Source organism: Fundulus heteroclitus, chromosome 19, assembly GCF_011125445.2.
Source record: "Fundulus heteroclitus isolate FHET01 chromosome 19, MU-UCD_Fhet_4.1, whole genome shotgun sequence".
In the NCBI taxonomy this organism is placed as follows: Eukaryota; Metazoa; Chordata; class Actinopteri; order Cyprinodontiformes; family Fundulidae; genus Fundulus; species Fundulus heteroclitus.
Window position 1 is genome coordinate 5140854 of NC_046379.1, and position 26053 is coordinate 5166906.

A 26053-nucleotide genomic window follows, 5' to 3' on the forward strand; every position below is an offset into this window, starting at 1 on the left:
GAAAAGCATAAATATTATTCCGTTTCATCATTGCTGTGTAGAAAACAGGTTTTCCTAACCCATACATGCATGCAGGCAGTAAGCCGGACGCTGTGTTATATGGAAGTGTGGAAAAATAAGAGTCCCACTGAGCCATGGGGCGACCCAAAAGCCCAGCTCTGAGCCCAGTCTCCTTCCTCCTCATGCGGTGCCGGTATAAAACCCAAAAACCTTGGTTATAAAACTAATTAAAGGCGATGTAGATGCAGACGAATATATTGTGGACGTTGTTAACGTATTTACAGGTACTAAAACCCAATAAAGTGGAAGCTAACCGGTCCGCAAACAGTTTCTAAACATGAACAATAAAGTGATGAACGAATCCGTTAGCGGCTTAGCGCGACTGTGCCCACCACTCTGTCTGATTGGTGTAGTTGTTGAACAATAAACACTCTATTGGCTGGGTTAGAGCTTTAGAAAAACATAAAGATTAGTCCACAGAAGTTGTTGCCGCACTTTCAGTTTTAACTCATCTTGTTGAAGGCAGAAATTCTTTCTCAGTGAAATCTGCAAAACATTGCCTTGTCTCTACGTATGAGAGCCTCTACTTGTCCCAACATGTTTTTAAGGTGGTAAAATGTGAGATAAGACTTGAATAATGACAATCTGCAGCACACAAAAGTTTAAACTCTTACATCAGACATTCCTGCTCGTCATCTGCCTGGAAATGATACGTCCGGTTATCTGCAAAAAAAAAAAAAAACAAGTAGCAGGTAAACTTGGTAGAACCTCTTAGAAAACATAAGAAGGTGGTCCCATAATCCCTTAGAACACATCAAGTCATTAATTAACCTTTTAAAGGATATAATTTAGGTAAAAACAAACATACGAGTGATCAAATCAAAGGTCCTCCTGTCTTCCGGGTTGGGCCGCACCTGACAGGTCAGAAGGTTGAGTTTGGCCGGTGGTCGATTGATCTGAAAACAAGCAGGGTTTATCACTTTTAAGTGAAGGAATCTCCCCAAAATGAAGCACTAATTTGTTATTTGAATGAAATAGAGTGAAGCTTTTATTCCTCACCGTGCTGTGGGAAATGGTCAAGTATCCGAATTTGACTCCACATTTCCTCCTTTGCCAAACCTTCCGGATCCTGCACAGTCCAGGGTGTAAAAAAACAAAATTCTGGTTTTAGGCGAGGGATCTAACATCACCACCGTCACTGGTGATGAGGACCAGGGTGAGATCCTGAGTCAACATGTACCCCTGGTTTGGTGCTGCCACATTTCATGACTTCATTCCTGTTTTCATCGACTCAGTCGAAGAAAGTCAAATAGAAAAAAAGCAAAGAACATCTATTGTTCTGTGTTATTTTTTCCGGAGGAGGCTTAACTCTCCTCCGGTCTATCATTTATCCAACCAAACCACATCCCCCCTCTTATCTCATGGTAATCTATCTCTCTCTTTCTCTGTGTATGACGCAGAAGTGGGATCTGCTCAGCTAGCCAGTTTGCCGTTAAACCGTAAAGGAGGGGCTCCTGCAGGACTCTTCATCACATAATAATGAAGACCAGATGGGCCAGACAAAGCTCGACTCTGCCACTCCCTCTTCATGCCTCCTTAACTTGCTCAGATCTCTCCTGCTTCTTGCATTTCTAACTTTAAGTTGATCAAGAAAACAGAAAGCAGAGCACTGCAAACCTCCAAAAGTGTCCAAATATGAAAGTATATGAATCCTGTCATCTCCTCAAAGTAAAAAATAGTTAAAGGTTTACATACACTCATCCTCGGCATGTATGTATATTAATTTTAGGTCTTAAATTAGTCCTTTATCCATGAATTATTGTTACATTTCCAAAACCAGAATTGAGTGCATACATTTGGATGTACTGTGCATGGACTGATTCAAAATCCCTCAGCAAGTTGTGCCTGTGCAAATTCTCAGTTATCCGGGTCATCGCTGCAGCAAACAGGCTTAAATCAGAGGAATCGGACTTTCGAAAGTCCGGTTGCCTCCGATTTAAGCCTGTTTGCTGTTAGCAAGTTCTAATAAACCACAACCATGACATACTTCTAGCATCAATCCCACTGGACACTCTTTAAGAGTTCATTTAAACTGGTTGGTCTCCTGGAGAAAAAGTGTTTTTAATCAAAGTCCACCAACAAGGATGAGGTTTGAACCATTGCAGAAACGTAAGCATGGGATGCCTGATCCACCCATAGTCAGCTGAGACGTGTGTTTGACATCATTGTCATGGGAACGCTCAATTTTGCCCAAATTTCAACCATCTAGCTAATTATTCATTAATCCATTTTTATTTTGTTATCCACTAGTAGCCCTGGCAGCTACAGACCCTCAGCATGATGCGACCACCACCGTGCTTGACAGCCGGCACAGTGTTCATTCATTTGGAGGTCTCTTCTTGAACCCTCTTAACATTCTTCAGATCATAGATCTTTTCTCCAGAAGGCATTTTGTTTCTTCCCTTCTGGTGTTTCTGCACATTCAAAGCAACTTTCTTTAAACTGAGGGGTGCAGTTTGGGTCAAATAGTTGGAAAATGGACCACACTCCCTAGCACACATCCAACTAGCCAATTAACTATCATTAAAAGGCAGATCAGTGTCAGTAAACAACCAGTGGCACTAAGCATAGCACGATATGACCTGTATGTGTAAATACAATGAAAAAAATGCATTGTTTATGAGTTTATGTACCCGTCGCTCTTCTTTTGGAGGAAGCCAGACTTCTCTGTCCCGTATTTCTTGTTTCCCTGTGGTTGGTGGATGCTGTAGCCGTTGCCAGAGTTCTTGCGGTTCAGGTACTCCTGGGATACAAACGGGAATTAACTTCACTTAAAACATTAAATTAGCTGTGTAAATCTAAAATAAGACCCAGAACTATTGTGACTAAACAAAGCAGTGAAGCAGTGGTCACGTCCTGTGACACGTACTGCAGGTCTTTAGAGCTCTTATTCTGCTCAGAAACTAACCCACCAAAGGTGTCCACAAGGCCAGTTAGATGTACTGTGGATTTGTGCAAATATGTAATACTAAAACATAAATCTATTATGTGAGCGTGTTCCACAAGGGTAACTCCTTTTCCCCCATTTATATACATAATTTTGGTATAGGTTTTGTTCCCTTCTATATAGACAGTAATGTTAATGATTCAGTAGCATCACAATTACATCTAGCAATGAACTTTAAAGTGTTTAGCGTTTCTCAAAGCCTTTTGGCTACTGTAAAATGGGAAGTTGGTTTAAAAAAGGAACAAAATATGAGATTTTCAGTCCTGCTGTTAACTAAAAACTTTCCAGTTAGTATATTTGATGGCTCTCATCTGGAATGGATGATGTTTTTGTATTATTTTGAAAATGTTTCTTTTGCTGCTACGAAATGATGAGTCAAGAGCACATTCTGGTTGGTTTTACACTATGATAGCTTAATTTAGTCAAACCTAGATATCTGCGGTGTCACTGCTTTAAATGCAGATCTAAAACTTAGTGTATGGGATAATTAGGATTTTCTTTCTTCAGTATTTTATTTTATCTCGACCAGAGCACCCTGGCTGAAGACATGGTATCTCAATGGGAGATTCCTGCTTAAAGAAATGCTGTCGAGTGAATGAAGATCATTGGAACTGTGTTTACCTCTTTGCCCTCAACCTGCAGAAGTAACCGGAGAGAATCCCTCAGCTGAAGGAGCTTTTTTGCCTCCTCGTCCTGCTCCAGTCGCATCTACAACACAAAAAATAAACGGTTTAAATGAAAAATGCATTTATAAAATAAACTGAAAGAGAAGAAAGTTATGTGTTCAGATGATTCATTAGAAAATCTGTCATTTTATTATCGTATGGTGTAGAAGTTTATGCAGTGGATACAGACCAGAGCTCAGTATTTATTTAACTAGTCTGTTTGTATTAGGAAAGAAGGGGATTCTTCTCCTGTGCAGCAGGGGACGTTTAAGCCACATCCTTTTTGCATTTTCCTTTCTAAGAATCATGATACATATTTGATTTTCACTTCCTTCTTGAGGCTGAGGTCTGGCGTGTCTCAACGGGTCAACGCTCTGCCTGAGAAGAACTGGAAAAACATTGAACGCTCCCTCTATCCACGTTAGAAGCCCGTTTTTAGCGCTCTGCCCTGGAAGACGGGATAGAGACAAAATATTTGCAGTCTGGAAAGCAGACTGGAGACCAGTGGTTGGAGAAACTGATTTAGCACCAAGGAAAATATGAGCATAAGGAAATCTTTCAGCTTCGCCCCTGAGAAAAGCGCGATGTGTACGGCTGTAAGCTGAACTTGGGGGGGTGGGGTGGGGGGGGGGGGTCACCCACGGGGAGAGGCTTTGGTAACCAACTAAAAGCTCAATGAGAAAATTAAACAAAAGAAAAATATAAAAGAGATTTCCTGGAATCTTTCTGGGGTGGGGGGAGGAAATAAACCCGTTTGGTGACTCATTAACTGAAGGAAAAAGGTGCAGAGGCATGTGTGGATGTTTGAGATTGGTTAAAGTGAGGGCATGTGTGCATGGTACATTCATCATAACATCAGTTGGAGATAATGAGGAAACACAGAGATGAAAGCAGTTATAATGAAAATAAAATAAACAATCCAACACAGGGTAGGGGTTCATAATCGCCTCGTGCATTCCCAGTAATATGGTTGCAGCATTTAAGCTAGCATTGGAAACGCACAAAGATTTTATGTAATACACCATCACTAAATATGTTGATTTGGAGCAGTAGGAATAACATCTCTGCTTTTTATACAGGAGGCATAAAACAACCTAACTGGATCCACAGAGACTACCTGTGCCTGAGACGGTAGTGGGAGGCTAACTCTTGAGAAATTAAGTAAAAATACTAAAAAAAAAAAACACAGATGTTTGTATCGCATAAAACACTGCCATTGAGCAAAAATAAAAATTTATATCTAAATATAGATAAATTTTTCTTCTCTTGAATCCTATATATTCACTTTGCAACTAAACAGAGATGAAAAATATTAAAAGTCACAAATCTAGAGGTGAAGAAGATTAGCCCCAAAACACTCTGTATGTTATGGAGCTGTCATGGTTTACACGTCAGATGGAGGACTGGGACGACACACAGGGTCTGGTGGACCAGATTGTTATTGCCAGGGGGGTCATTGGACTCTGGTCAACCCACATGTGTTTTGTGGGTCTGGGGTAGACTAACAACCATGTTCCTCAAAAATATTTAGTGGGAGACGCTGTGGCGACTAGGTTGCTTGTAAGTGCTTTCTGCATAGAGCTTGTCTGGTTTGGGAACATAAAGGGTCCAATCATCGCTTTTTGCATGTTCTTCTCCTGGCATCTTCAAGCCACTGGCCTGCAGCACGTCCTGGACAGATTCAAAGTGTCCAGCCACTGGGTGGAGAGAAAACGCCTCACAATCTGAAGTCATGGTTCGCAAGAAGAAAGAGGTGCATTGCTCAACCTGGCACAGGACTCAGTCTTTGCCTCCCGGAGGAGACTTCAGGTATGTTAGGCTACGTTCACACTGCAGGCCTTAATGCTCAGTTCCGATTTTTTTGTGAAATCTGAATTTTTTTTACGTGGTCGTTCACATTTCCAATTATATGTGACCTGTATGTGATCTCCTTTGTGAACTGAATTCATATAACTTAAGTGTCCTGCATGAAGCGATGACGTCACACGTAGCAAAGCGTGCTCAGTGTTCGCAGAAGTAAGCTTGAATTATAATGCTGCCGCGCATTTTTGCGATCTTTATTTCTGTTCTAATCAGCGCTTTCTCTCCATTGACTGCTCTCCTCATTGTAGTCCACCTATGAGTCTCATTTTTCTTCCTGCTTCTGCATAGCAGGGCGCAGAATAGTGATGTTTGTCGAGTATCAGTGACAGACACAGGTCGCATTTGAAAAGATCAGATATGTATCAAATTCAGGACCACATATCCAAGTGGCCTGGGTCGCATTTGAAAAAATCCGATCTGTGTTGTTCAGACTGTCATGAAAAGATCAGATCCCGGTCGCATATGGGCACAAAGAAAACAAAAAACAAATCAGAATTGGGTCACTTCAGGCTGCAGTGTGAACGTAGCCAAAGTGTCTCCTTTACAAGGAAGGTAGGGTAGAAGAAGAGATGGGTAAATGGATTAGGACCTCATTTATGGTAATTCAGCTGCTGTTGCAGTCTGCTGTGGTGGAGGAGGAGCTGAACCAAAAGGAGAAACTCTCTGTTCATGTCCGGCTTGAGAGAGATAGGGCTCACGTTAAAAAGAGTCAGACTTCGGATGTAAGTGGCTGGGTGACAGGGTCCATGTGGGACACCGTAGTGTCTTGTATTATTTCTGCTGCAGCCAATTTTAAACAGAGCAAAACAGGATTTGTTTGTCACCAGATGATCTAGGTTAGACAAAACTACAGCAGGACATAGAAATGTGCAAACGTTGGCGTAATATGCTTAGGACTGGAATTTGAGATTATAAAGGCTACGATGGTCAGACATTTTATGAGCTAATTCGCTGAGATTAACAAAGCTATACAGTAAAAACGATGACTGTGCAATTCAAGGTAAAAAAGGAAGTCTCAAAATTTTGCTGAGACTTCATGTTGTATCTCCTTCTTTAAGTATAAAGCCCCTGATTTAAGGGTTAAGGAAGTTGGGAGGGAATTTCCCAATGTTCAAAGTTGAGTTTGTGATCCTGCTTTACGTACTGAATGTAAAAGAAGATAGACAGAAAAAACAAACGTTGCAGTTTCATTTTACCGTATGAATGGAGGAAGCAAGTTTCTCAATAAACGGTGCGAGATTCTCTGCAGCTTTCAGCCCATCCTGAAAAAAACTGAGACCAGAAAACAACAAACGTTGAACCATGATGGTATCCGAGTTCAAACGGTTCAGCAAACATCACATGCTGACGCTGTAAAAGTGCATCAGTAAAACCTTTGTATGAATAAAAAGAAAAATTAGAATAAAATTCTGTCAGACTTACAGGCACATATAAAAACGGAAGAATATAGTAAAAATGTTTTGTATATTCTGTCACTCCTATCAGAAAGAAAAACTCATATATTTTAACTTTAACTTTAGCCCATTCCTCTGAAAAGAGGACTTTGGACCACCGAGCAACAGTCCAGTTTCTTTTCTCCTCAGCCCAGGGGAGACGCCTGAAGCCCATGAGCAGGACTGGTCTGCGCCTACTGACCCAGACTAAGAGCATTTAGAGCAGGGGTTCCCAAAAATCTCAAACATTTAAGACTATTCAACATCAGAAAAAACGTTGAATAGTCTTTTTTCAAAATTACTACTATACGATCACAATTTCTGACTGTATTCTTGTAATTTCTTAAAATAAAATAAAAACATCCCCACCCCGCCAAACGGGGGTCGCTGGTGTCCTACGTCGGTATTTTTGGGGTCGCAGGCTGATAAGTTTGGGAAACCCTGATTTAGAGGCTCAGAAGACCTTTGCAGATGTTTTAAGTTAATTAGCTGATTGGGGCACGACACCATGAGTTTCCAGTATTTACCTTTCACAGTACACATTTTGGGTTTTCATTATCTGTAAGCCCTAATCATCAAATTTATAATAAGACAATATTCAGATTTTTTTTTTTTAGATGAGCCTGTAATTATGGTGGAATTCGTGACAACATGAGGATTGTAACTTTTTTTCTGTTTGACCTTGTTAACTGAGACTGACCTGAGCTGGGCCTGGAAGTATTTGATGAGGCTTTGCAGGAGATCAGGTCCCTGACGCGCCTTCAGCTCCTGGATCTTCAGCAGATACTGAAAGCATAAACGTGGCTTTAGATCACAACTGCTTCCTAAAACTGAGCTCCACGGCTCCTTAACAATATACTTTACAACCAGCTTTGTTCTTGTTTCTGGTGCTCAGCTGCTTTATTTCCAGCATATCTCTTTGTTCATTCAAAGGTTACGTTTTGCAACACTTTAGTTGCCCGTTGGACTCTAAAGACTTCAGAGAAACAGAAAGTTTTTTTCTGAGTGTGGAGGGAAGGACTACTCTGTGTGCACCATTAAACTAAATACAGCTATTGTTGTGTTGCTGACGCAGCCCGGTGACCTGTTTTTTGTTGTTTATATCCCCGCTTTTTTCGGGGACTTTTCTGGAACATGTTTTCTGCTTCAAAATGATTTACCTCAGGGTTTTCCCCAGCCATGTGTGTACATCCTCAGCTGAGACCCACACACTGTAAGCAACAACACCTGCACCACGATTTCCCTAAATTTGGTTATTGGAGATATATATATATATATATATATATATATATATATATATATATAGAGATAGATAGATAGATAGATAGATAGATAGATAGATAGATAGATAGATAGATAGATAGAGATATATATATATATATATATATATATATATATATATATATATATATATATATATATATATATATATATATATATATATATATATATGTTGGGACCAGAGAAATCGTATGTTGACCAAAACCGGCTGAGACGCCACTTCCTTGGCTCTGATCAGCCAGGAGGAAACGTTCAACAAATTTGAATGAAAACAATTTTTGCTAAAGCTTGTTCCAGTGAAACTAAAGGACTTACATTGTTTATTCTATTACAATTAAACAAAAGAAGTTATTCTATTTGGATAAAATTACTTTAAATCAGAAACCCCCAAGGATTTAGCTAGTGTATGTCCTATTATGAATAGAAACAATTAAGTGCTGTGATTTTATGCTTTCTGTATGTTTGTTCATGTATGAATAGAAACAATTAAGCTTTGAATATTCGTGATAAAGCTTGTTTTCAGTGAAACTAAAGAAGTCTAGTCAAGGATTTACTTAGCTTATTCCTTTGTTAATGTTTTTCTTTCCCAATGTAATATTTCCATCTGTTATGTTTTTCTCTGTTCATGTGCAGCACTTTGAAGCGTCTTGTTACTGAAAAGTGCTTTATAAACAAACTTTCCCTGCCTTTAAATTCAGTATGTCCCAAATCACTTAATGCACCCTTTGTAGGCACTCTATTGTGCATTCTGTGACTGAGTGAAGCAGATTATAAGTTAGAGTAAGAAGTTCAGTTTAATCCTTTTTCATGGAACATCCAGAACCTCAACATCCTTTCAAGCAAAAGTTACTTTCACTTTTCTTCTGCTTTTCAAACTTCCTGTATCAGCAAGCTGTGCTGCAGAACTATTGCTTGCTTGTAAACAGAAAGAAAGTCAATATTTAGATTCAGCTCTATGATTTTTTTTCCCTTTAGGTCCTCATCTGCATTAAAAAAAAACTTCCTTGCAGCAGGCGACCCACTACTCCCCGTAATAAGGGCCTCCATGTTGGAAAACTATCAGCAGGACATCAGACAGTTCCAAAATATTAACTTCTCTTGAATTTTTGTCATATTTTGTTGCTTTGCACCAACTAGTTGGGATACTTGTCGGGATTTTCTGTGAAAGGCCGACACATGGTAGCACATGAGGTAAAGTAAAAGGAAAATATCAGAGGTGGAATATGCAATCCAGAAGACGGACCACCCATGTAAAAATAAACGAAACCCACTTCAGATAAGCAAAAAAAAAAAAAAAAAAAAAGGTCTAGTCTTTGATATTTTGACTGGCCCCGATCCCTACTCACCTCACACATCTGCAGCTGGAAGATCCTCCTCTCCCTCTCCATGTCCTCCCCTCCATCTGATCCCTCCCTTCTGATTAACCCCGGCTGCCGCGCTTTCTCCCTCCTTTCCTTTTCCAGCTTCCCCCTGAAATGCAAATCAAGCAAAATTTAAGACAACAAAGACAGAGGATGTTTCAAAATCTATTTCCTGCAGTGATAACGTGTAATTACATTTTCAAACTAACTCATAATCCTTTCTAATCTGAGCTGCTGGAGGACAAACAATAAGGGAAAGAAAGGTGTATCTTTGTACACGTAGAAAACGCTTGGAGCTCAGAGAGCAGCTGTAAGCGCCAAGTGTCTGAACTTTATTTTATTGATAGGCATGCAATGGAACAAATTCACAGACGTTATTCTGTGAAGCTGAAGTCTTTATACTCACTGAACTTTGTCACATTTCCTCTGTTAAACCCACAAACCCTCAATATATTCTTGAGATTTTATACGACTGAGCACCAGAGTAGTGAAGTGTGAAGAAGAGAAACATGATGCATGATTTTAATGTTTTTATTATCAAAGAAAATAAAATCTCGACCAGCTTTGCAGATCTAGAGACTGAAATATTTGCTCATTCTTCTTTGCTGAATTTTTTTATAGAAAATTCTGTCAGATTGCATGTAGGGCATCTGTAAGCATAATTTCTTTCCAACACATTCTGAATTGGCTTTATGTCTTGAAACTGACTGGTCTGTTCAAAAGCACATGAAAATGCTTTTATCAACTCACAGAGGGCTTAGTCTGGAGTCTCAGAGAAAGCGAAACTGAAAAACTGATGCAGCAGGCCAGCCATTGCAGCAACTCTAAATGCGTCTCCATAGTTTTGGATGGACCTAAACAATGTTCCCCCTAATGTTTCACGTGTCTGAGCATACACACAAACTCCCTGAGCATTCACTGGACCTCTGTGAGCAACATCACACATTCACACTGAAGCTACATTACGCCTGTCCAAAACCTGAGATTATAACAAGCTAAAACAATCAAGTTAGAGTAATAAGTTCTTTTAGATTACTTAGTTCAGATACAACTGATTTATCCCAATTACATGAAAAAGACAAAAATCTTGCACATCCTTCAGAGTTCAAATTTTATTCGTATTAAATTATTTACATTTTCTGCAGTGAGATTTAGCACCAGCCTGTGGTTCTGTGCAGCCTGGCCTCTGTCAGTCTGCTCCAGGGCAGCTGTGGCTACAATGTAGCTCACCGCCGTCAGGGTGTGAATGTGTGCATGAATGGGTGAACGACTGACCAGTGTAAAGCGCTTTGGGGTCGTCTGACTCAATAAAGCGATGTACAAGTACAAGACATCTATATTCCTCAGGCATGCGCTCATATAGAAACGTATAAACAGAGCTGCTTGTCAAAAACGGAGGAAGATAAAGAGGGCTGGTCAGAAAGCAGCAGAAGCTGTGCCCTGCAAAGGACTCCATCTGCAGCTGATAACGCCAGCGGAGCTACAGCGCTCCAAGGAACAAACAGCAGGTGTGGCGCTAAGAAAACAACCAGATTTATAAAAACGCCAAAGAACAATTTGGTTGATAAACGGCACTTAAGGCCTCAGATAAACAGATCCCCAAAACACAGCCCCACAAACAGCTGACATGCAGCAGGAGTAACAAAGCTGCGTCTGCCCCACCCGTCAATCACAGGTGTGCTCCGATCAGCATCTGGCACACACAGAGTGGGACATCGTCTCATCAGAATTGCAAAATGGTCCAAAATAACTTAACAACTTAATTATTGTTTTGTTTACAGTCCAGCTTGGATTTTATTTTCTGTGCAGCACTGATTTGCTGTGCGCGCTGAATCCAGATGCAGTGCGTGATTCAAGTGAACAATGGACCTAAACATGACGTCCCAGAAATGTTCTATTGGACTTAAGTCAGGGGAGCATGAAAGCCAAACAATGGTCTCAATTCCTTCATCCTCCTGGACCGGCCCGCATGCTCTAGTCTCATTAAACTGGGGATTATCATGCACAAGGAGGAACCCAGGACAAACAGCATCAGCTTCAGCGAAGGGTCTGAGGATTTCCTCCTGACATTAATGGCAGTCATGGTGCCACGGTTCTGTCCTGCACAGGTCAGACCCTCCCTCCATGGATACACCTCCCCAGACCAACACTCACCACCAAACCGATCGTACTATAAAAAAAAATATTGCAGGCAGCAGAGTGTTCACCGCAGGGTCTCCAGACCCTTTCACGTCTGTCACATCAGAGTGAAGGAACTCTGACGGCTCTGTACGTCTCTCCTAGAGGAACTACCTTTCTTCTAGTCTGGGAGAGACAGCAAACCTTCTGACAATGGAACGTATTAATGTGCCACTGTTGTTAATTTAATTAACAACTGACACTGATTAACCACCCCGTCTACTACCGGACTGACCAGGTCAATATTCCAGAGGATTCATTAACTTGATTGAAAAGTGTTCCTTGAATCTTTTTGATCAGTACTTTATAACCTGTTTTATAACCTAAGCCCGCCTTAAAGTTCTCGAGAACATTATCCCTGACCTGTCTGCTGGGTTCCTTGGTCTTAATGATCCTGTTTTCCCCCTAATGCTCTCTAACAAACCTTGCAGAACAGCAGCATTTATACTGAAATTACACACACAGAGAATCTAACTACTTAACAGGAGACATTTGTTACAACAAAATGAATTTAACGGATTGAAGAAACCCTTTTTTAGATTTTTATTTGTAGAAAAATTTAAAACTATGCATCACTTTACTTCCACTTCACTGCAAATTATCACATCAAATCCCAACAGGATACATTGGCATATTTTTTTACGTGGAAAAAATATGATAAAGTTAAAAGAGAATGATGCTAAAAGCAAGGGAAGAAAAAACTTAATATGACGTTTGGGTCTTGCTTCCAACTCATGTTTTACTTAAAACCTGAATAATGTTGCAGCCAACAGCTTGAGAGCAAAAAGACAAAAGGTAATTACACTTTTATGTCGTAATCCTTCCAACTCTTCTCCATGTGTTTCTTGAGTTCCTGTAAGAGAGGAGAAAAGTTACAGAACAGAGGCGTGATTTCTTCTGTTACGTTAGCCCGGGCAACACCTTGCTGAGCAGGATTTCAATACGCCAGCCGCCCCAGAGACAGAGAGACAAAGTCCAGTCATAGAATCAGCTGTTCAGAGGCAGGGCAGTGACGGGAGCTGACGAAAGCATTCGTCTACTATTACTCACTAGTCTGTTGGCATGGCGCGAACCAAAGGGACCAAAATACTGACATATGAGTGCAGTCCTGAAGCATAGCTGGGTGATACTCAAGCTTACATAATCCAGATAAATATCTCATAAATTACAACTCATGTTAGGTGTACATATGGTTCTGTTTATCTTTTACTTTTTTTTTCAGCGCCATCAATTTTTATTTCCTTATGTTTAAAGTAAAAGTGAAAATCAGCAGAAAGAGAAGCAGGTGGCTAGCTGAGTTGAGCAATTCTCCATTAAACAGTGTCCAATGTCTCCAGACTTATGTCCTCGACTTTCTTTCAACAACAACAACAAGCACCGCTTCCTTGAAGACAACCACACGCAGACGGATGTGTGTCTCAGTCAGACACAGCACTTTTCCCACTAATGCTGATTGTTGGTGCTTTCCTTTTAAGAAGTTTCAGGCCTTGACGTCCAAAAAGATGCTGCGTAGAAGTACTTTAATGGTGTTTGGGTTAAACTTTGGACAAAGGAGACACACACTGAAAAGATCCCAGGATGTAACACCATGATGAGACAGAAACAACTCTATACCAGTGAACTACTCTGACAACATAAAAACAGTCTGATTTCAGAAAAAAAAAATCTCAAATAAATTATCTCACTTATTGGGTCGGCTGATTTATGACATTTTCTTATTTGTTTTTACATATTTAGCAATTTTTTTAAACAATCACATTAAGTTTTTACAAACCTTTGACTCATGCCAGAACCGTTTCACAACAGCACAATGTTAAAATGTTTGATTTGCACATTAACTGACCTTTCACGTTTATTTCATGTCAAATAAACCAAAACTCTCCCTTGCAGGCTGGTAATTTTTTATCTCGGTGCTCAAATTAGCCATTGATGCATCCCTGTTATTCATAATTATATTCATTATCTTTTACTTCTAATGCAGTTTATATATTTTTGCATAATATTTGTGTGCTATGTTAGTGGTTTTCAGTCCTCAGGACCCACTGTCCTGCACGGTTTCCTGCCTCCACACACCTGATTTAATTACACTGCTGATGAAGAGGCCTCTTCATCAGGAGGTAATGCAATCATTTGATTCAGGGTGCTGGAACAGAGACGCGTCTGAAACATGTAGGATAGCGGGTCCTGAGGACCAGGGTATGAAAACCAGAAACGCTCTGTGCTTGTGAAACTGAAATTCCTTGTTTGTGCTCAATCTGGCCGGTGGAGCCGATTCGGATTATATTATCCTGGCAGGCTCAGCTGAGACGCCAACACAGACTGTTTTTTTTCTTAATATCATTTAATATACTATTTTATTAAAATGGAATTCCACCCTAAAACCACACCTTTTTACTCCTGGTAGTGTTACATGGATGCAAACACATTGGTCTCTAAAGCTTGCTGGATTTTTAAGGAAATGCATTCTGTCACACACTGAGATTTTTTTTTTTTTTTTCTATATTTGACAATAAAAACAAGAACAATACTGTCCTGGTACAAAACATAAAAAGTCTGTGGTGCTCCCTCAAGTAATTAGGATAACATGGAGAAGGGAATTTATTTCAGGAAGCAAAGTCACAAAGGACTTCAGCAGCAGAGGGAAGAAACTGTTCTTGTGGCGGGAGGTTTTTGTCCTGACGAACCACAACCTCGTGCCGCAGGAGTCTTAAAACGCTAATGTCCGGGGTGGGAGGAGTCAGCATGAATCTTTCCTGCTCGTCCTCAGGGTCCTGGAAGCTAATCACCTCCTTTGCAGGGTGAATAATATGCGGCAGCCTGCTTTTGTCCTTGGTGGTGGCAGCAGCGTACAAGATGGTGATGGAGAAGGTGAGGATGGACTTGTTGGTTCCATCCAAATACCCTTAATTATACCTCGAAGCTCATGGGGTCAACAGTAGGAACTCTATCGTGGGGAGAAAAGGAGCTTCGGACTGCTGTGCCGATTCTGGACAGCCTTTGACTCCGACGTCATTAAGTGACTGAAACATGGATGATGCGAGTCAGACCCAGGCCTACAGCCTTCCAAAAATTAACCACAAAGTGCACGCTCTCTTCGTTGATTTCCGTGAAGGGGTTGTGCTGATGTTAGGCAAAGGATTTTGGGATACCTCCAGGGTTGTTAATGCTGGTAAGAGGTTCCTAGGCAAAACTAGCCGTGAGCGGACGCTCACAGGCTCCTTTTCCTACCTCCTTCCTTACTGACTGCACTATTCAGACAGCACTTATAATGGCGACCACTGACGTACTTCCGCTTAGGCTAAAGAGTCCTTATTCAGTAAGAGTATTCAGGTGGAGCCTATGACGTTTTTGTAGTTGTGCACCTCAGATCCTGCTGATATAAGGCTTATTTATGGCTTAGAGTTAACAAAATCTAAAAGTTTAGTTTCTTAGAAATTTTCGAATATTACTTAAGACCAATAAAGAGACCCAGTGAGTTGCTATATTAACACAGAGCCTAGAGAACAGAAGATATGCCTCGGTTAGCATAAAACAAATAAAAAAAACAATTCAAAAGCTACAGTAAATGCAAGGAATTTATAATAAAGATTTAGCTGCTGAGGTCTTGGTGTCTTAGTAGCAGGTGAATGCTATTTATAATCTACAGAAGTCGTCCCTATTCAAGTGTTATTCAGCACGATATGTCTCCATACTCACCAATCTGCTGTCCCGGAGTTCAGACTTCAGTACATTTTCCAGAGGAAACGCCAGGATGTTGTTGAGGTTTTGTACCTGAAAGGTGTACGCAGACAGCGAATGAGAAGAGCAAGTTCAAGCCTCCTTCATAACATGTGGCATCCATCAAGTGAAACATGAGCCATAACTAACACACACACACACAAAATGTATTCAGCGCATTTACTGCATTTCCCAACAGTTCTGCATTGCTGGGAAGGTGAATAAAAAAAATAAAAAAACATGGGGGACGCACTCATTTTGAACTGGTGAATCACCAAATAAAACTCGCCAGATCTGAGGAGCCATGTGTTGCAATTAGGAGCATAATGAATGTTCGGTAATGGTAAAGAGTGGGTTGAAATTAAATTCCGATTTGGGAGGTTGAATTAAAATAGTGTAACTGTTTAGAAAATAAAATAGAAAACAGAGAAAAACTGAACGGCTTGAAAAATATGACCACAAAGAATATAACGATAACTTTGCAGCACCTGGGTTACATTTTCTGCATTCCTAGGAACTCGAAGTACACGATAAAATCAATTTAAGGGCTAAAAAAGTGTAATTTAGCACGATATGTCCCCCTTAAGTTAAAGCCTTTAGATGTCTATGAGGAGAGTGAAGATAAAGAGGGACATTGAATTCAAAATCAATCAAAAAAAGTTTTCACTTGACATCTGACACATTTGGACAACTTTTACAAGGTATGGCAGGCAAACATTACCAGGTCAGAATGCAGAAGGCTAAAAGACTTTTACAAACAAAGACTAAATTCTGTTTGTGAACCAAAATGTGCTTTAACAGAGTATTAATTTAGGCAGGGGTCACACCAGGTAGCCCCCAAGAACCACATGTGGGGCCCTCAAGCCTGTTCAAAAAATAGCAAAAACCCTCCAGTGAGCTGCGTCTAAAATGCTATTTTATTCAGTTTATCTTCTTTTTTAATCATATTTGTATTTACATAAATTTAAAAGCATTAAAACATGATATTGCATAAAGTTAAGGTGATCTCTGATTCTTCAGTTCAAAGAACAGTACAGGTAGCCGTTCGTATGAAGCAGTACCAGTGAGCTAGCTCTCAGTTTCAAAATGGTTAGTCAGCCCTGATTTAAGGGGTTAGCAGGTTATTGTGGCTTTTTATTCTTTATATAGCTCAGCTATTGTTATACAGCTCAACTGTACAGTTTATTATCCCATATATAAAGGATGAAATAGATTTAAAATGTTTTTTTTCTTTCACTGTTACACGTTTTTACGTCACAAAAACTTGACGTTTCATCAGGGGTGTGAGCTCTTTGAGAGCCACTCTTCATGAACCCAGCTACCATTTCCACAAAGGTGCAGCAACATCATTATTAATGACCTCCAGATAACCCTGCACAGGCTTACAGTGTTGACCTGGAGATGACTTTTCAGCGTTTCTCCTCGGAGATAAATACAGCCCAACACTGAGCTGACTCTACAGCTAACCTTGCTGTATCGGCACAGAGGCCTGGACTCTTGATACAATCTACTGGGTTTCCTTAGATAGGAAACTTTTGTGACCAATCTGATTGAATTTGACTTTGGAAAAAGCCTTGAGATGACATCTTTCATGAATTGGCGCTATATAAATAAAATGTAATTGAATTGATAACTTTGGTTAGCATCCAGTAAGCCTGTTAATAACATGGTTACTTCTGACACACGTGACAGCAGATTGTCTGCTACTCTCGCTGTACCTCCTTAAGAAACTATTTTGATCTTTCAGACATCTGATAGGCATCAGCTCCATAAACAGGCTCTGATAAATGTGGGTCGGAGTGCTGCTGACTCACACATGGAGGTCTGGGATAAATTATCAGCACCACAGAGACTGTCAGAGGGAAAGTTCTGGGCAGTCCAAGAGAAAAGGTGCAGCTGCTCAGAAAAAAAAAAAAAAACATCATGCACCATCTGTGTTTAAGTCACATAATGATTCTGGTTTCCAGCTTCTTTTCATCTTTGTTTTGTCCTCTTTGTAAAACCCTCTATTGTTTATGTCTTTGTGGTTCTAGTTCAAGTTGTCACTTTTTCCCCCTCACCAGGTTCTTGAAGAGGGCGGTGACCTCTCTGGTGAAAACGGCCAGGTTGAGGAAGCCTGTGGAGATTTCATTGTTGTCCTGGCTCAGGTGGCTGTTCCCCAAGTTCTCCATCACCTCAATATACTGCTCTTTGTTTTCCACGTGTGCTAAAAAACACAAAGATAAGCAGAGCATAAAGACCGAAGCAGCTTCCTGGATGCAAAGCAAAACGTCTTCAGCTTCAGAATAAAAGTCCAGTTGTTTTATTTCTTGACCTTTTTTGGATCGACATTTAGGGAGGTTAAAGACTTGCATTTTCACAAGCAAAGGCTTGTGTGTAATTGATTAATATTTGCTTACAATTTATATGAGATATCTCTGATCTTGTTAGCTAATTTCTCCTTATCTCTACTGTCCAATGTAAAAACAACTCAAACGAACAACTGGGACACTTTGTCTACTGACATTTTCTTAGAGATGTTTAAAAGGCAAAGAAACACATTTTACTTCTTTCATTTATAATATGAGCTTATGAATAAAATATTTATAAGCATTGTAAAAGATGGTTTTGTTTTAAAGAAAATAAATTAACAGCTCAAGTGAAGAAAAAAAACATGCTATTTAGTGAAGAGCTTTTGGGTTTTGTTCCATTCAAAGTTGTACTAATGAACTAAATAGACATATAAGAAGGTTGGAAACAGACAACAAGAGCTTTCTACTTCAGTTTTATAAACCTGGTTGAGAGGAAATACGTTCTGATTCTGCACAGAACCATCAACGTGGTGTTTTTGGGTGGGAGGATCTCAAATTTTCTTTCTGGTTTAGCATCGGCATAATTTTGCTTAAGTCATCTCCCACTTTAAATTCAAAGGTGTTTCCAACTCTAAGACCATAAATACATACACACTTCTATCATATTATTACAAATCTGTTTCAGGGGCTTTGGGAAACATTGTGCCGTGAGAAAATGATGCTCCCACGTTGCGTTTCCAACACACCACGACACTGCAGCCTGCACAATCTGATCCCCACATCCCCCAGACTACAACTAGACATCACCAGGAAGTGATGTTCCACAAAATCTCCTTCCTTCTCTGAAGTTTAGATCCACGTAACGGGTATATTTTTTTTTATATCAATATACATGACAGAGTAGGAAACAGTTGGATAGCAGCTTTAGCGTTCTAATCGCCCTCCAAAAGTTCCAGTTTTCTGTGAGATTTCAGACGTTCCATGAGGGCAACGTTAAAAATCTATTAGACAAACTCAAAATGAGGCTCTAAACAACACACTTAGCTCTCCTTTCTCCTGCTCCAAAAGCAACAAAACAGAAGTCTGTGCCGGCACAGTATATGGAAGGTTTGTTACACTTACACCTTTCCATAAAGTCCGGTCTCTATTTAAAGAGGTGAAAAAAATCACTTAAAAGTTTTATGGCTGAAAATAAAGCCTTCATTTTGTATCAGAAGCCTGTTTCTCTCTCACTGTCACACTGAGTGGTCAGTTTTATTACCTTTCCATATCAGCAAAACCTCAGAAGCAGGAGACACGACGTTGTCGCTGTCAGCTGACGTAATTTAAACAAACATATTGTGAAAACAGGCAGAAAGGAAATTATCATTTACCATGAAAATAATCAAATGAGAAATTTAGGGCTGGCATGAAAACGTTTGATTTTACAAAGAGATGCACGAAGGTCTCACACCACAAACTGCTGAGTCATGAAAGAGTCCGAAGGTGATTTTTACAGCCGACCATTAAGAGCCAAATACCAGCAGAGAAACTCTACACTGGCTGGAACACACACAGAGTCACAGACCGCAGCAATCTGGCAAAAAAAACGTGGACACAGAGTCTATGAAGGGAAAAAAGGGAGGGAGCACCTCACAACGTGAGTTTCTGTATGTGTGATGAGGTATGAACCCGTCGGACCATGGGGGGGAGTGGGTGCACAACCAGCTCTAATTATGTAGAAGTTATTAATAGGCTTCCAACTGGCCTCCGATCATCACATTACCGGAACTCCTCCGTTTGAATTGAGTTAGCTAAACAGGAAGAAGATGGAGGCAGAGATGGACCTCTGCTCTGTGAATACGGGAAAGCTGCTGACTGTATCTGGTTGCCTAATGCGCCGCAGCTGGACGGTTCTTGCAAAAGTCAAACGCTCGAAAATGGGAAGCAGGCTCTCAACCAGGGAAAACAGTTTTAGGATGTGTTACTCAGTTGTTTTGAACATTTTTTGAGAGAGCGCTCACATCTGAGGTATTCCTGCCAAATTACGACGATGCAGATCTGCATGACACACACGTTCTCAGGAGGAAGACTCTCTGACCTGCTGGACTGCAAGGTCACTGAGCTGAGCGTCAGACTGTTGCCAAAACCACCCACGGCATTTACTGTAACACAGACACCTCTACAGCACGCTCTCTTTATTTAATATACAAACACAATTACAGATACACACAAGGAACCTGTCCCTGTCATGTCAACTTTAGCTTCCTGACGTCATCTGGCTAAGGATAAAAAAATAAACTAGAATATGTGGAGTTTTTCCAAAGCACTAAATTGTTCATCTACTAATAATGCCAGACATTTATTCTAAAACAAGCTACTAAATAGGCATGCTTGGCTTGTTTAGGAATGAGAACTGCAGTTAGATAAACCTTTTGTGCTCTTAGGTTTAAACTACTAATGTTTAAGGAGCCTGCGGCACCTTAAACATTAATGTTTTATGATTCTTGGAATCGTACATTTTTCAGCAACTATTTGGCAAACAGTGACAACTCTGGCCGTGATTTAATTCAATTCAATTTTATTTTATTTATATAGCGCCAATTGCCAACACATTTCATGACATCTTCCACCTCACAGGGTGTGTTGTGTGAATGAGAATGACCTACCCAGGTGTATGAAAAGGCAACTTTTACAGGCGAACACCTTTAATGTGCATATTCAACATTAAAGTTCTCCAAATGGTACCTTATCTATTTTTACAAATATATGAATAGCAAGGAAATCCTACTTTATTTTTTATTTTTTCCTCTCTCACATGCTGCCACTTGTTAAAACTAGCAGCCAAAGTTGTTAGGAAGTTATTTGATCCAAGCCCAAGCCAAGTTGCACGTCTTACGAGTCGAAAGTATAATTCTAAATTCATATTCAATACTGTGTCACAACTTGTTGAGATTAAACCTACAAACTTGACAGCTCATGACTTTTTAATATTTTTATTTGTGTTTTTTTTAGAGTTGTTGCAGTTAGAAACCTGATCACTCCTTCTTTGGATAGCTCAGTTGCTTCACCTTGTGTTGCTCAAGGGCTCTCTGATTTTAAGGTAGGTCACAACCTACAACCCGCCCCTTGGACCCTCTGCCTGCTTGGGTTTTAAAGGAACAGTGGTTAGTTCTAGGACCCTGTATTTTGTAATTCTTTTTTGCTAATAGGTTGCAAACTATGCCCTTTTTTTTGCATAATTTTCTTAAAACATTGAATGTCCCATTGAATAACACGTATTAAACCTAAAAGCAAACCATTAAATTTTTTATAGTAGATTTATAAAAACAACCTTTTTATCTCAAAGAGTCATAGTGCCGTAGCGGCTCTAAACAAACTAGTTTAGCTGGACCGAAGGGGAAAATGGCTTTTAGAGTTATAAAGGTTGCTGACCGCTGAAGGTACACCTGGTCTGGCGTTCTGTTAGCTGTGACATCATCAAGGGAGGCAGATCATCCTCTATTACCATCTAACATAGAAAGTACTCCTGGGTCATTGTGAGCTTCTGTGCTTTCTGTGTCTCTGCTCTGTCTTCTCTAAGCCCCAGTGGGTGGAGGCAGATGAGCGTTCACACTGAGCCTGGTTCTGGTTCTGCTGGAGGTTCTCCTTCCTGTTAAAGGGGAGTTTTCCTCTCCACTGTCGCTTCATGCATGCTCAGTATGAGGGATTGCTGCAAAGCCATCAACAATACAGACGACTGTCCACTGTGGCTCTACGCTCTTTCAGGAGGAGTGAATGCTGCTTGGAGAGACTTGATGCAACCTGCTGGGTTTCCTTAGAGAGGAAACTTTCTGACCAACCTGGAGGATCTGATGGAATCTGACTTTGGAACGAGCCTTGAGATGACATGTATCATGAATTGGCGCTATATAAATAAAATTGAATTGAATTGAATGTATGAAAACAGATTTCAAAAACTACTGAACACTGTGGATGACAAACAATACCATTCCCTAGTGTATTATGTTTGAAGCATTGGCTCATGGACGTTTAAACTGCTATTTCCTGTAGACGTTAGCTGTGCCGCAGGGCTGCTAAACTTTTTTGTCGATGTCAACAACAGCACGAAAGCCCACAAACGTTACGGTTAGCCTCTCTTTGATGTGCTTTTATTGCTGCAGTTTGTGTAAAATTAGTGCTGGGCTGCTTCACCCGCAGAGAGTGGCTACAGGCCAATGGATGCACTCTTTAGCTACTTACACAGTCCAGACGTGTGTATCGCCTTAATTGTTTTCTTCATCCTCTGCAGAGTTGAGATGTCCATCTCCAGACACTGCAACAGACACACATACAGAAAAAAAATATTTGCACAATCAGAAATGAAACGAGTCACAACGGACTAGCCTAGATGGTGGCAGGATGATTTCAGGATTGTTCAGAAAGTGTGTCTGCCTCAATTTCTCACGGTATATGACTAAGGCAAACAGGTTTTATCCAGAAAACAAAAAACTGTCTTGGCTTGTCATGCACACCTCCAGATGATGTAAGTGCAGTTGAGTTACTTGCAACTTTCCAGGTTAGGGTTATACCGGGATGCAGATACAGACAGGTCGTTACCTGGCTCCACTCTACATGAGCAGTAAACCGTTTTTTAAACCTGAGGATCTGAACTATTTATTCGGTTTATTCTCCCCCCACAAAGGCCACTTGTTGCAGTAAGCTGCAGTGTTGGGACTCCGCCCAAGCGGCACCACTAACAGCTCAAACAAGACAGCAATTTATTCAGCTGAGATTATGTCATGTTTCATGTTGTTTCCTCAGACCTGCCCGTCCCAGTTAGGAGCGCTCCCTGAGTTTTATTCATCAGAAAGTTGGGTGTTTACATGGAAAGCTACAGTCACTGAATGGAAAGTGTTTTACACTCATTTAAGTTTCTTCTGCTTCGTTAACTGGCCTATCCACCAGCCACTTTATAAGGTGCATCTGTTCGATCACTTGTCAACGCAACTGGTCTATCAGACAATCACATGCCAGCAACTGATCACATTTAGCCATCTAGACATGGTAAACATGACTCGCTGAAATTCAAACCAACGTGAAAACGGCGAAAGAAAGGGATTTAAGTGACTTTGAACAATGCATGAGTGTTGGTGCCAGACTGGCTCATCTGAGTGTATCAGAAATTGGGGATCTCCGTGGATTTAAACGCACAACTAAACTCCGGTTCACAGAGATCGGTCTGGAAAAATGAAAATAGTCGGTGAGTGGCAGCTGTGAGGATGAAAAGGCCTCGTTGATGTCAGAGGAGAACGAGCAGACTGGTCTGAGATGATAGAAAGGTCCAGATAAAGCTCAAATAACCAAGGTTTGCAGATCACTATGTATGTAGAGAAGATGGAAGTCACTCCTGTCAGGTAAGACCAGGAAACTGAACCTCAGTTGAGGCGACTTACTTCTCTAATCTTATTAAAAGCATCATTAGGCGCCTGCCATAGCATTTGCAATGAGGAGGCAGTGCTGTGCGAAGCACAGCACTGCCTCCCATGCAAATGCATGGAGGCACCTATTACTATGCACCTCTAAACGGACTCTTTATTAGGCGCCTGCCATAGCATTTGCAATGAGGAGGCAGTGCTGTGCGAAGCACAGCACTGCCTCCCATGCAAATGCATGGAGGCACCTATTACTATGCACCTCTAAACGGACTCTTTATTAATATTATTATTCTTTATTATTCCACGATTAATGCGTCCCGAACCGTAGCGTGCACCCCCACGATATAGGTACCAAAACTTGTGGCTCGGTCGGGAATAGTGTGCTACTACTTTTATTGGGGTTTCAAGTTACCATGGCAACAAAATTAGCGAAAAACCACCCCCCAAAAAACCCATATTAATCAATGGAGTCGGGGAGAAAGAAAGCCTCAAAAAACCCTCAAAAGGACCATTTTCAAAGCTGTACTGTGTCGCCATGCTTTCACCTACGAACACCGTTTAACTTCCAGTTTGTAGATATATCTGTGAACTACTCAGAAGTGAAAACGGCATGTGGATATTTTTTATCGTCTCTTCACAGTTACTCCTCAAAGCTCAAGTCCAAAAATCAGCGAAATCATCGTTTACAATGAAAGTCAATGACGGAATTCTCCAACCGCTAGAGTGGGCCACTCTAGCTTTTTTAAAGATTTCAAAACTCCGAACAACTTGACCTTACTCACTCAATTTTCACTCTATGTAGACAAATTATACATCAAAACGTAGGTATTTTTGTCAGCATTCGGGAAATGTAACCCTCATTGGTGTGGCATTTATAGATTTTTCGCAAATCACCTCAGACCGACACAAACCCGAAACCTCCCCCATTCATTTCCTATGGAGCGGTTTTGAAAAATGACGTCTAAAAATCCAAAACATCACATGTTTTCGCATCGTCACTACTCCTAAACCGTTTTATGTACAGACATGAGACTTTGACACATGAATGTGCCAACCCTTCTGGCACTCAAGAAAAAGGAATTTTGTGGATAACTGTTACGGTTTTTCCACAGGAACAATTTGTTCGGGAGTAGTGAATGTGCAAAATCCTGAAATCGCTTTGGAGCTGCATTTTCCCACATCAGCCACTTTTTTACATCGTCGCTGTGCCTACACCGATTTTTGTAAAAATATGAAAATGAGCTACATGGTCATCAAAAGCCTGCTGATACTCACAGTGAAAGAATTATTTTGATATCTCTTATACTTTTTTAGCCAGAGCGATTTGTTCGGGATCATTTTCAGAGGATTTCTGAAATTTCATAAAAATGTCCTTTAGATCATAATTTTTTACGCCTTTATTAAACTTTTTCCAGCAAAAACCGATAGCAAGTCTTCTTCCCCTATCCTTTACGAAATAAACACAGAAAAAATTACGTCTCTACCATTTACGGTTCCGGAGAAATCGTGCGTTGTTCGAGGCAAAGTTCTCCATTATAATCCAATAGGCAGACTTGGACACCAAGTGTCTGCACTTTTTTAGACTGGCCCGCTGCAGCTGTGTCAGTGAGTTTCCATGACGACGGAACTCTGAGGGCCATTGGGAGACGTTCCATTGAGATAGAATGGCAACTTTCGACGCCAGCTGCAGCGGCTGTGATTAATGTAGAAATCTGAAATTCGCACAGTCACTTCCTCTTAACATTTTAAAATTTTAAAGTAACTTTCAGCCATGTGTCAATTTTCTGTCCCATTTTGGATTTTACATGCTTTCCTATTGGGCCTTTGCTTCAAACAGGACCTGGCATGATAACCAGACACGACCCAATTGGCCAATACAGCACCACCCACATGTGGGAAATGGCACCACTGACCATTTTGGTCAAATGTTGAGTTCTGGGCCCAGATGTGGTGAGGCTGAGTTGCTAAAGGAGGCCAATCTGACCAATGAACTTTGGTCACGTTTGGTGACATTAAGTATTGGCACCCCTATTTGAGGCACTTCCCAGTACAGGATTTGGACCAAACTGACAGAGTACACTCACCCGGTGGTACTGAACACAACCTTGTTAGCGGCTAACGGTTAGCATGTTGCTAACCGGAAGTAGCTCTAGGAAGGTCTCACCAACTTCTGCTTCACAGAGTCTGTTCTTCCTTTAGAGAGAAAGCTCCACAATAAATTTGGGCTACGTGGAATAAAGCATCTCCAAGCTATGAGGTGTCAAACATCCAATGCTTTTCAATGGGGGACCAAACCCCTTATGTTCCCATGATGCATGCCCATATATGGCGCTACAGTATAGCTCGGATGGAAAGTGCAGGCTTTGCATGCAAGAGGTTGTGGGATCGAAACCCGGCGTGGCAGACTGAGATTTTTGTATTATAATCCCCACAGTGTGTATATTAAAACATATGTGCTGATCCCATGAAGTATTTTTTTGTACCACCCGCCATTTTGAGTTACCATGGCAACGTGACAAACAACGTTTTTTCTCCCTATTTGAGGCTCATCCCAGTACAGGATTTGGACCAAACTAACAGAGTACACTCACCCAGTGTTACTAAACACAACCATGTTAGCGGCTAACGGTTAGCATGTTGCTAACCGGAAGTAGCTCTAGGAAGCCTGTACAAACTTCTGCTTGACAGATTTGGTGAATTTTAGGATTTTCTCCCTTTTTAGGCACTTCTCAGTACAGGATTTCAACCAAACTAACAGAGTAACATCACCCGGTGATACTGAACACAGCCATGCTTGCGGATAAGCGTTAGCATGTTGCTAACCGGAAATAGCTTTAGGAAGGTCCTACCAACAGCTGGGT

At 40.7% G+C, this 26053-nt stretch overlaps 1 protein-coding gene across 5 annotated transcripts in view; it reads right to left on the reverse strand.

Moving 5' to 3' along the window:
* The window catches only part of asap3 (ArfGAP with SH3 domain, ankyrin repeat and PH domain 3), a 51411-nt gene that overhangs the window by 12360 nt on the left and 12998 nt on the right, over positions 1–26053 (reverse strand). For all 5 annotated transcript variants that reach the window (XM_012864557.3, XM_012864558.3, XM_012864556.3 and 2 more), the window contains exons 2-13: positions 22018–22090; positions 17566–17711; positions 15485–15559; positions 12592–12641; positions 9596–9719; positions 7669–7754; positions 6732–6807; positions 3629–3715; positions 2694–2803; positions 1060–1129; positions 869–956; positions 675–723 (exon numbers count right to left, since the gene is read on the reverse strand). In XM_012864557.3, coding sequence (XP_012720011.2) covers positions 675–723; positions 869–956; positions 1060–1129; positions 2694–2803; positions 3629–3715; positions 6732–6807; positions 7669–7754; positions 9596–9719; positions 12592–12641; positions 15485–15559; positions 17566–17711; positions 22018–22090 — 1034 coding nt within the window. The remainder of the gene's footprint in view (positions 1–674; positions 724–868; positions 957–1059; positions 1130–2693; positions 2804–3628; positions 3716–6731; positions 6808–7668; positions 7755–9595; positions 9720–12591; positions 12642–15484; positions 15560–17565; positions 17712–22017; positions 22091–26053) is intronic.